The sequence below is a fragment of the Protobothrops mucrosquamatus genome, unplaced genomic scaffold, assembly GCF_001527695.2.
Source record: "Protobothrops mucrosquamatus isolate PMUCROS unplaced genomic scaffold, P.Mucros_1.0 scaffold1526, whole genome shotgun sequence".
In the NCBI taxonomy this organism is placed as follows: Eukaryota; Metazoa; Chordata; class Lepidosauria; order Squamata; family Viperidae; genus Protobothrops; species Protobothrops mucrosquamatus.
Genome location: NW_015387698.1, coordinates 164,356 through 175,726, shown reverse-complemented (window position 1 = coordinate 175,726; position 11,371 = coordinate 164,356). Strand labels below are relative to the sequence as shown.

Below are 11,371 nucleotides of genomic sequence, written 5' to 3'. Positions count from 1 at the left end.
GGCTGCCATAAAGAAGAGGGAGTCAAGCTATTTTCCAAAGCGCCTGGAGGCAGGACAAGAAGCAACGGGTGGAAACTAATCAAGGAGAGAAGCAATCTAGAACTAAGGAGAAACTTCCTGACAGTGAGAACAATTAACCAGTGGAACAACCTGCCTCCAGAAGTGGTGAATGCTCCAACACTGGACGTTTTTAAGAAGAGACTGAAATGGTATAGGGTTTCCTGCCTGAGCAGGGGGTTGGACTAGATGACCTTCAAGGTCCCTTCCAACTTTACTATTATTATTATTATTATTGTACATTTTTTGGTGTTTTATAAGTCAATTTTCAGCTCCATACTCTTTGAAGCACTGTTTAACATTCTCTACAGCCAGGGGTGTCAAACTGCTGGCACGTGGGCCGGATGCATCATGCCGAAACCACGCCCACCCCATTGCTGGCAATGGAAAAAAAGTCGCAATACGTCGCGACACGTCACGTGACATTACGATTTGACACCCGTGCTCTACAGCCAGTGGTAATTCTCAGTCAAGTCCGTCATTAATATTTTTATCCTTTCCAGATTTGCAGATGTACATTTACTGTTCTTCTATAAAAATTTTCTTTCAGTTTCTACATCAATTTTATTAACCATATCCCTGAATTAACTTCACTCCTAATTTTCATTGACTTTTAACGTTTTGATTGTTTGTATTGTTCATTGCTTTCCTAGATATTACCCTTTTCTGTGCATACCCATTATATACAGTAATGCCTTTCATCATTCCACCAAGCATTCATTTTCATACTTCCTGCTGATATCCGTCCAGATACTACTACAGCACTCTGTGACATAATTCTTTTTATTCTCTTCCAAATACTCTCTTATGTTTAGTTACCATTCATTCTGTTGAGATTGTAATTTGTCTTGTAATGCTTTTCCTAAAGGATTTATGCTTTCTCTTCCTGAAGTTTTATGTTCACTAATTTTTCATTTTTCCCCTTTGCCACACTGTTTTTCCCCATGTTCAGTTCTTGACAATATTAGAATACTGTCTGTCATATTCAGAACATTTTATTAGGTATTCTTTATCTTAATAATGGAATCAATCTTTTTTTCTTGAACCACATTAAATCAGAGTTTTTCATATTTTTCCCAAAAACTGATGCCATCATTCACTGGAATGTAACTATGACTCATTTATGATTTTTAATAAAAATGATGCTACACTTCAATTGTTAGATGGCCTAGACATTGGCATTTGAACACAGATCTTTTTAACATTCATATTTTATTGTATTTTACTAATCTCGGTGAAATGGTGATATATATATATATATATATATATATATATATATATATATTGCTAGTCCATGTATGATATGCCACATGCTAAATAAATAAATAAATAAATAAATAAATAAATAAATATGAATTTACTTCTTCATATATACTCAGAACAATCTTGATGATAGAAATTCACACTTCAAAATATATTTTAGCCTTTTCATTCATAATTAAACCTATACCTACACTTCAGTGCATCTTATTCATCAATCCTTTCCTCCAAGATTAGACCTTCATTCAAATCTGTGTTTTTCTCCTTTCTTGCAGTTTCATGAACACACAACATATCTGCTTTTTTCTTCTTTTTTCCTTCATTAATTTTATTTACTTTACATTTACTTTTCTTACATTTTGAGTTGCAAAAAATATATAGTATAATACTAGGTCATCACCTATAGATGTCAAGCTCCAGTGCCCATCATGGCTTTGTTCAACCAAAGTGTAGACTAGATTACCAGCCATAGTCATTTCCATGCCATCTGCAGCACACGCTGATAATGATAAGATCAGGACTAATTAGGTTTTTCACATATTGCCTAATATGCTGTACATTTTTAAAAATTCTGGCTTTACCCCAAAATAAACTCATGTTATTTTATGCAAGCTAGGTTCTTAATTTAGAGACTATCTTGCAAGCCAACTTACTATTCTTTGCATCCCACCTATGAAGTACTGGGAGTATAACCAGAAGGTTTGGTTGGGATGCCCCATTTACAACTGTTGACTTATTTTTGTTACTATTTTAAAAGTATTAATTAACTTCTTTTCTGTTACAGAATGGTGAATTAATTTATGGCTGCAAAGATAATGAGGATTCTCTCTCTGATTTGAATGAACTTGCTTGCCATCTGAAGCCTTTCTTCTTTCCTTCAAATGGCCTGGTCAGTGGGCCTCATTGTACAAGGACAATTCTGAAAGAATTGATCCACGTAATAACAACAATTTTACTGAGTAATACAGACACCTGTAAAGCAGGTGATTTGAAGACAGTTCACACCTCACAAGGAAGAAGCTATTGTGAAGCCAGTGCTTTCAGTAAAGAGCTAGTGCGGAATGGTAAGAATTTTTTTGCCTTTTGCTGCAAGATATCTATATCATTCTGGCCTCTTCACATCCCAAAATATATCATTTAAAATTTGCTTTGTTTTCAGTTTTAATACAGAATTTACTTTGTATGCATTGGTTTATAATACGAAAAACTTCTGCTTTTTTAAAAAAAGGATCAACTAGCCATTCTAAGGATGGCTGAGGTACTTTCCAGAGAGAAGGAATTAAGCAGAAACCTACTAGTAACAGTTATCTCTGATTAACCTGGACTACTGATAAAAATATAATGGGAATAAACCTATTCCCTTTTTTTTTTTCAAAAGTGATGCTTTTTGTAGTTTGTATGGTGTGAAATAAGCTACCCATCCTCTTAGTGCTATCTATGATTAGATTTCCCTTCTATTTTTCTTTTTTACTACTACTGAGTTACACACTGAACATTGTGACATACGTCTGCAACATTAAGGAAATGCCATTGTTCAAGACATTAATGCATAGATCACTATAGAAAGCATAAAATGTATTTTAGGCATCTACTTTTCCAATCCAGAAACACTTAAATTATTGGTTTCTGTTAACCCAGAATATTTGTTTTACACTTAGTGCCACATTCATAATAAAATTATACTATAATATGAAAGAGATAATTCCATTATGTAAAATGTACTTTCATATACAGATTAGTTAAAGCAAATAGTCTGTTCTAGTTATTCCTTCTCCTGAATAATCAGAGAAAAATCGAGCACATACAAAATAATGAAATATTATTTTTCTAAAAACATTTCCCACAAATTCTGAACGAACTTAGACAACGTTTTACGATATGCTGTTTGGAATCATTTTCGTAGAACCTTCTCTTGTATAGGGAAAGAACAATGCAAATCTGATTTTACTGTTTCTCCTTTGGAAGATTTCTAGAGCAAGAAACTGAATTGCAGAGCTTCTTTTTCCCATTTTTGAAATCTGTGTTTATATAGTAGAAGGATCACACCTAGATTCTCTCCTACGTTTATGCCGCTTGTTGTTTTTGGTCAGAGAGATTGGTATATCCACTATTAAAACTGTTTGAAACTTATTCTTTTTAGCTAAAAACAAAGTAGAGACCTCTGGCTTGCCAAAGGGATGTCTCCTTTACAAAACACTTCAGGCTCAAATGCTGGATACACTGGATATAGAAGGGGTTTATCCTTTATACAACAGAGTCGAACAATACTTGGAAGAGTTTCCCAAAGAGAGGTAAGTCATACTCGGATTCAGATCAGCAAACTATTCGGGTCAGAGGAGACCTAAGTATGCATCATCTCTTAAAAACAATGGCTTTTTAACCCCTCTCAGTCTTAGAGTATGACTTTGGACTTGAAGAGTTAGTATGACCCTGTCAACTGACCCTAAACTGTACTATCCAACTATGTCTACAAATATACTATATCCAACGATAGTATGTCTGTTAAGTCTAAAATTTGTACCCTAAAACTGGGAAATTATTCAGTAGTTTGTCATAATAATGAGGATGTTTTTTCCATTAGCAAAGCAAAAAATGGAAATTGAAGTTTCTATCCCAATAGAAAAATAGCTTTTTTTCAGAAATATCTGAATCAATTGTTTAGATATAAATAAATTAGAAAATTTAATGTTTTGGGAGGGTGTCTTCCTTGCATTTTATTTAACAATTGTCAGAGAAACACTGCAAAGTGTTTATAATTCTAACTGATTTTAAGAATGAAGGTTTCTGCATTTTTCAAGAAAATTATGGCTATCTGGTTTCTTTCAGATGCAGTTTCTCGAAAATGAAACGTATTCTTGTTATGTATAAATATTTTATTTTTTACATGCTCAAATCATATAGGCAATATGCCTAAACTTTAAAGAAAATGGGAATGACAATAAATCTGGTGTAGGAAGAATATTTGTTTCCAGTCATCGTTGCCTTACCAAACCATATTGAGCAAACATCTTTCTACTTTTTAAAAAATTACATTTTTGTTTTTCTTGTTTATATGCTTTATTCAACTATTACATTAGACATAAATTTGGTGCAAATTCATTTATTTATTTAAAATAAGGCCATCCAACTCCCAGTGACACTGGTGGCATAAAAAATAAAAATGAAATAGCCTAAGTATACTGTTCAAGAATTTAGAACATCTTGGAGTAGAACTGTGGTACATATGGTACATGTAACTGCAGTACAGTGTATATAGAAAGTCTACATACCCCTGTTAAAATGCCAGGTTGTTGAGATGTAAAAAAATTAGACCAAGATAAATCACTTCAACATTTTTTCCACCTTTCATATAACTTATAAGCTGTGAAATTCAGTTTGAAAAATGAACTGAAATCTTATAGGGGGAAAAATAATATGGTAGTAAGATCTATCATGGTCTGATTTTTTTTTTGAAGCTTAAAAATTGGCATTTTAACAAAGATTTGTAGACTTTCTACTACACCATACATATTTGGCTTATAGTATTAATAGTAATGTGTTGTACACTTTTGGGGAACCAAAATAATTCATAAACTAAGGGGGAGGCATTGGTTAAGTAAGCTATAATATGGAGAAGAAATATATTAAGAAGAATATCTAATGGAGGGTTCTTCTTCCTTAAATAGCTCAATGCAAGCTGAGGCTATTCAGTGCACATGGAGCTTATCATTAAATGTGGGAAGTGGGGTGCCAAGGTGGTAAGAACCTTCAACTTTAAAAGTAGCATGCCAGGAACCTTTATTGAGGTCATTCAACACAACAAATAACTTTTTGCAGTCGTCATGTCACTGCAAAACCAAAGGCAAAAGATTTATTTTGGAGAGTTCTTATTTTGCAATGTTGCTTTCTTCACTGTCTTATGTAATTTTAGGCAGCGGTCACTAGAGGGGACAGTAGCCTCACTTGTCATGCACTTGAACTGTGGGATTTGTGAAATAGCAACTGCAATAATTTTTTTGCAGTTGTTTCATGGTACAGAAATCTGGTTTACTTTCAGTTCTGGGACTCTGCATTTCACTTTATTTATTTTTTGAATGCATTTCTTTATTTTTTAGGAACGTACTACAGATTGATGGGCCTTATAATGAATCATTCTATGAGAAGTTACTAGATCGCTCAAGTGAGGATGATGGAACTGTAGCGTATGCATTGACAAAGGTACCTACCTTATTTTGACATCTCATTTCTTGCTAAAGACACAGGAAGTTTAAAATGTAGCATAGTTAGTAACATATATTGTCCTTTGGAAAATAGAAAACAACACAGGATGCCTTGTTGAGCTATCATTCTCTATAAACACCAACACCAGTTATCCTCTTCAACAAAATGCTGTAGGATGAGGAAGAAATTAAAAGACCATCTAGGCATGTACTCTTGATTTTGTATTGTGTGTAATATTTTTATTTCCATTTCAATTTAATCCTGTCCTTGGGAAAGTTTTTACTATATTTACTTTCAAATATTGGGTACTGTTTTGAGAATATAAATATATCAAGTAAAATTGAGATAGAAATACATTTAATAACCTCTATTCACAAGAAGCAACATACTGAAACTTTTGAATTAAAGCCAGATTTTTTCTCCACCTAATTAGTTTTTCCTAACTGAATTTACATTGTAGTTCTCTTGTAAATCCTTAAATAGGGAAATAGCTACACACACACATATATCGGTATATGTACACATATTTGCGTGTGCATGCAACTGGATAGTGTAGTGGTTAGTGGCACCCTTTGATGTGGGAGACTGGAGTCCAAATCCCACCTGACATCTACCTTACCTGTCAGGGTCTTTGGGCAAAGACCGCCTAAAGCTTCACCTGTTTATCTCAAATATCAGAGTGACAAGAACTAGGAGAGTCATTTATGCCAACTCAGATGTCACCCAGATTAACAAGGTCTGCAGTATCAGAGTCTGAAGGAGGAACTAGAGAGGATGTGGAAAATAGACACCAAAGGGGTCCCAGTGATAGTAGAAGCCCTCCGGATTGTGACTCCTAAGTGGGGAGAGTGGCTCCAACAGATCCAATGGACGACTTCAGAGCTCTCTGTCTAGAAGAATGCAGTGCTAGGAACACCTAAAATACTACTCAAAACCCTCCAACACCCAAGTCTCTGGTAGATGATCTGAGATTGAGAAAGATACAAACCACCCATAAGGGTGAGAAGGGTTTTTTGTGATTAGATAGGTGATAGCTAGATGATTAGATAGATAGATAGATAGATAGATAGATAGATAGATAGATAGATAGATAGATAGATAGAGACAGACAGACAGACAGACAGACAGACAGACAGACAGAGATGTATGTATGTATGTATGTATGTATGTATGTATGTATGTATGTATGTATGTATGTATGTATGTATGTATGTTTTTCAGTTCTTGTTGCCTGGTAGATGACTATAGACTTGATTTTTGTTACAGGTTCAGCAGTATAGAGTTGCAATGACAGCAAAGGACTGTTCCATAATGATTGTGCTTTCACCTTGTCAACAAGATGAATGGTAATGTCTAAGATAAATATTCTATTTAAAAAAAACTCCCAATATTTATCTATATACAATTATCAATTCAGAAAGTGATGTATTAGCATACTGCCTATATTGATTGTAATCCTCTGTATTCTCCATACAGGAAAGGTAGAAAATAAGTAACGTGAGTGAGTGAGGATTATTTCTCATGTCCTTTCCTCCCTGCAATATAGCAAGATTCCTGCCTACCCTCTGGGTCTGAGCTGGCGTTAGAGTCCCCCAGGCTTATGGTTCTAGCATACTTCAGTCTGCCCTCTCTGATCCCAGGGTCAGAGGTAGTGCAGCACTTCACAGCCACCATGGCAGCTGTTGACCTGGACCAACTAATTCATGGCTCTACTCACACGGGGTCACAGGGATATTGGAATTTTGTGAGATTTAGCAATCTTTAGAATGATGGCCATGAAAAACTACATTAATTTTAGCACATAATAGAAGCCCTGGTTCCTGATGGCTGCCATATTTCAGTCATCTGATGTCTTAAGAGTTGCACAGTGGAAAGATGAACTTTCCTCAAAAACATTTTGTCTGATATCTGGGCAAAATGTGTGATTCTGCTCTGCAGCTTTTCAAGATGAAATATATAATTTTTGTATGCAATGTATAGTTTCACGTAAGGTCAGATGGTTCATTATCCAAACTGGGTAATGTCATCAATGCTAGTGATGATGTTACCTAGTTTGGGTAATCAGATGTCTTCAGGAAAACCATCAAGCTCAGAGAACACCAAAGACCCCCTCATTTCAACCCTGAGTTACAAATATTCTCCTTCATTGGCATACATTTATAGTCCATTGCATACATAGATGTACGTTTTTATACCTGTGTGTAATAATCTGAAGGAAATGAAGGAAATATAAAACTAGAAAAGTTTATTTGCATTTTCAACTTTGATTTAAACATAATTTACATTATTGAAAATTAAGATTATTTTTATATTTACTTCTAATGTTTCTATACTTCATATGAAGAGGTTCCAAGTGGTGTACTAAAAGAGCAACAGTAAAATAGTGCATATGCCATAAATATCTACAGCAGGAGTAGTCAACCTTGGCTCTTTTATGACTCGTGGACTTCAACTCCCAGAATTCCTGAGCCAGCACAGCTGGCTCAGGAATTCTGGGAGTTGAAGTCCACGAGTCATAAAAGAGCCAAGGTTGACTACCCCTGATCTACAGTAAGCATTCGTAAGAATTGAGCCATTTGTCTGTCAGAGTCAATAAAAGGAAAACCAATCAGCCTCTAAGAGCCTTCTGAAACAGGCAAGCTTTATCAAGCTTTCTGAAGGCCATGAGAGTGGGAGTCCCCTTTTTCTTAAGAGGGAAAGAGACCCCGCTGTGAGTACTTGCTTTCATGCCCCTTCCTATTGAGCTGCACAGTTAAGTAGGGACTTCATTTGGACAACATCTGTCTGGAAAAAAGAAGTCCCCCGGTTTTGAGCCGTTTACTGCTTTATACTTGGAACATACCAGTAGCCAATATAGCTCTCATAGCAGAGGTGTTATATTGCATACATGAGAAATGCTTGGTTTTTCAATCTACTTTGTATTATTGCTACTCCTGTAAATTTTAAAGTCCAGATATTCAAAACATGGGAAGTACCTCTGGAATTGGTGTTAGCAGCCAAGTTGCTTTCTGGGAGTGTAATTATTAATTGTATGTTTTCAAACTGCTAAATTTTGGAAGCACACATGAGAAGGAAAATTGGCGTATGTCCTGTCCTGTATAACAGTAGCAGAGATAGTGTCTTTACTTTCCAAAGAACCTTAGCAACAGTCAATTCCAACATGAGAAATTCCAAGATATAATTTCAGTAATAGATGTAAAGCTATATACCTGCATATGTTCCTGTGTTCATGAATGTCTAGGTCTTTATTCAGGTTTAGAATATAGATGCATTTATTAGAGAATGGGAATAACTTCATTTTTCCTAGGTTGTCAGTGACAAAATAAGCTATGTGAAAATTGCTACTTTAAGATAAGCTTATGGTTAACCTCTCAGTGTAATTTATTGACAAAGCAGTACTGATGGTATAATCATTTAGGAAAGTTTGAAATAAAAAAGTGGTAGGAAAAGTTTCAAACAACTTTTTGCACCACATTTCCTACTGGAAAAGCTATATTTTACTTAAGACCACAAGTACTTTTAAAATGCAACATCAGCTATAGCTTGTCATCATTAGGATGCAGATAGAGTTTTCATATATGAGGATAACAGTAAAAGTCAGATCCCTCTCTGGAATATCAAATAGTAATTATTATTATTTAAATTTCAGCTCTGAGCAGAGGCCAGTGGTTGTAACATCAAAATCCAGATTCACCTTTTCAGTTTCTGTCCTGGATTTAGACCTGAAGCCATATGAAAGCATTCGTCATCAACATAAGCTTGATGGGAAGATAGTGAATTGTTATCTGAAAAGGACACAAGCCAAAGATGACTCAGTAATGTCAAATCTCTTAAAAGAAAATGAAGATTGCACACTAGTCCTCCATAAAATGTAACTGGCTAAATATTTAACACAGAGGAAAATTAAGTTATGTTGTTTTTCTATTATTTTCAGTTGTGCTTTCAATTTATCTGACTTTCAGAAACACACAACCCCCCCTCCCCGATTGCCTTGAAGAATGCATTTATTGTAAGAGAGCCATGTACTATTAGTTTGAATGAAATGACTATTCTGACTGTAGAAGAGAATTTGATTGTTCAAATGCAGAAAACCAGTATCCTTATTAAAATTCTAGATGCAGCTATAACTATATGTGAATTGCTGAGTATCACTTGTTTAAAATAAATAAGGTGATCTGATCAAATTCCAAAATTCTTGATTAGAAATAATTCTAGATTCTTAACGCTTCTTAGACTGCTCCTTGCATATGTATTGTCTCTTATGTTCAAAGTGATCTTGTGTAGTTGTTCTCCGAATTGTTCAAAACCTATTAAAAAATTTTAATGTATAAAGAAAAATCCCCCTTTCTTGAATAATGATAAAAATAATGAAAGCAAATTACCTCCCTTATTAAACAAGGTTTTAGAAATTATATAATGTAAACAGTTACTATTACAATTAGCCATTTTCAGCAATTCTTTGCTGCATATGCCTCATTAAATATTTTGATGCCTCAATATCCTTTTCAGTTTTCTAAGCCATTCCGAGGCTTCAATGGGTAACAATTGAGAAGTTCAAAATATTGCCTTGAATTTTCTCTGGTAATAATTTTTATTTTTCTGTCTGCATTTTTGCTTAGCTTCTCTTTAGACCTTCAACAGCAGCCATTTGCTTTTCTAGGGCATACAAGTTCAGTAGCAATTGGATTTTTTATCCTGAGCTCAACATTATTGAGGTATTAAATGTTCTCAGCAAAAGGAGATCTTTCTCTCTCTCTGCAGGGGCTGTTAGGGGTTTTGGGGGTTTTTTTTTTTTAACCACATCTTGCACACAAAAATAGAAAATAGTGAAATATGCCTTAGGTTTTGCAATGGAAGGCCTAGTCCAGGGGTAGGCAACCTTGGCTCTTTTATGACTCGTGGACTTCAACTCCCAGAATTCCTGAGCCAGCTTGGCTGGCTCAGGAATTCTGGGAGTTGAAGTCCACGAGTCATAAAAGAGCCAAGGTTGCCTATCCCTGGCCTAGTCTTTCCCTGATGTGCTGCATAGTGGCAATTACATATCATTTCTAATGCAGACTGTGTAATTAAGACCTCTGAATTCAGAATTTTGGGATATAGGTAACTACTTGTAGGTCATTTTAAAACAGAAAGAGAAATTCTAGATTGTCTAATGGTAAAAGTTAAATGTTAACATAAGTAGACAAAGGATTCTTACATGCTGTGAAAAACTTGAAACCAAAGCTGCTTCAGCTATTGAAAAATCGCTGGATTAGAGCCAAAGGTGTCTTGCACCAGAGAAAGCTGTACATCACCGGCTCTCTGAATTGTGTTAATGATGCAAATTCCTGTAGATGTGATTTTGGTGGGCTTGGCAGTAGGCAAGAAGAGTCTTTCTCCTGTCCCTGCGTTCCTTTATGTAAGAACAAGTTCTGCCTTTTCAGTTTCTGTCCTGGATTTAGACCTGAATTGCTTCTTTGACACCTACCACTTTTTACAGCCTAGACTTTATTGGCACAACTTATCTTTTGACTGTCATGTATCATCACTAAAATATTTATGTCTGAAAGTATCCCTAAAGATCTCTAATGATATTTTTGTGTGGATTCCAATTCGTTTGCTATTATGATATTAAGTTTAATGTTAATATTTATGAGTATCTCTCACGGGTTCTGCTCCTAGATTTATTAATTAAAAAACAACAACAACCCTGTATTTTGTGATATTTATTCAACTTAATTCTAATATCTTGTCCTCCTGAGCTTATGGGCTGCAAGTCAGTGGATGTCAGATAAGGGCATCTTTCTGGAATGTGATTTGAATCCAATAAATTAGTAATGCAGAATTAAATGAACACAACTTTTAAACTTATTGG

The 11,371-nt window shown here is 34.9% G+C and overlaps 1 protein-coding gene across 1 annotated transcript in view; it reads left to right on the top strand.

Moving 5' to 3' along the window:
* IPPK (inositol-pentakisphosphate 2-kinase) overlaps positions 1 to 9,865 on the top strand; it is a 36,691-nt gene extending 26,826 nt beyond the window's left edge. The window contains exons 9-13 of the mRNA XM_015822335.1: positions 2,102 to 2,381; positions 3,458 to 3,608; positions 5,412 to 5,514; positions 6,784 to 6,863; positions 9,167 to 9,865. Of these exons, the coding sequence (XP_015677821.1) occupies positions 2,102 to 2,381; positions 3,458 to 3,608; positions 5,412 to 5,514; positions 6,784 to 6,863; positions 9,167 to 9,392 (840 nt within the window). The 3' untranslated portion in view covers positions 9,393 to 9,865. The remainder of the gene's footprint in view (positions 1 to 2,101; positions 2,382 to 3,457; positions 3,609 to 5,411; positions 5,515 to 6,783; positions 6,864 to 9,166) is intronic.
* Positions 9,866 to 11,371: the final 1,506 nt, after the last annotated feature.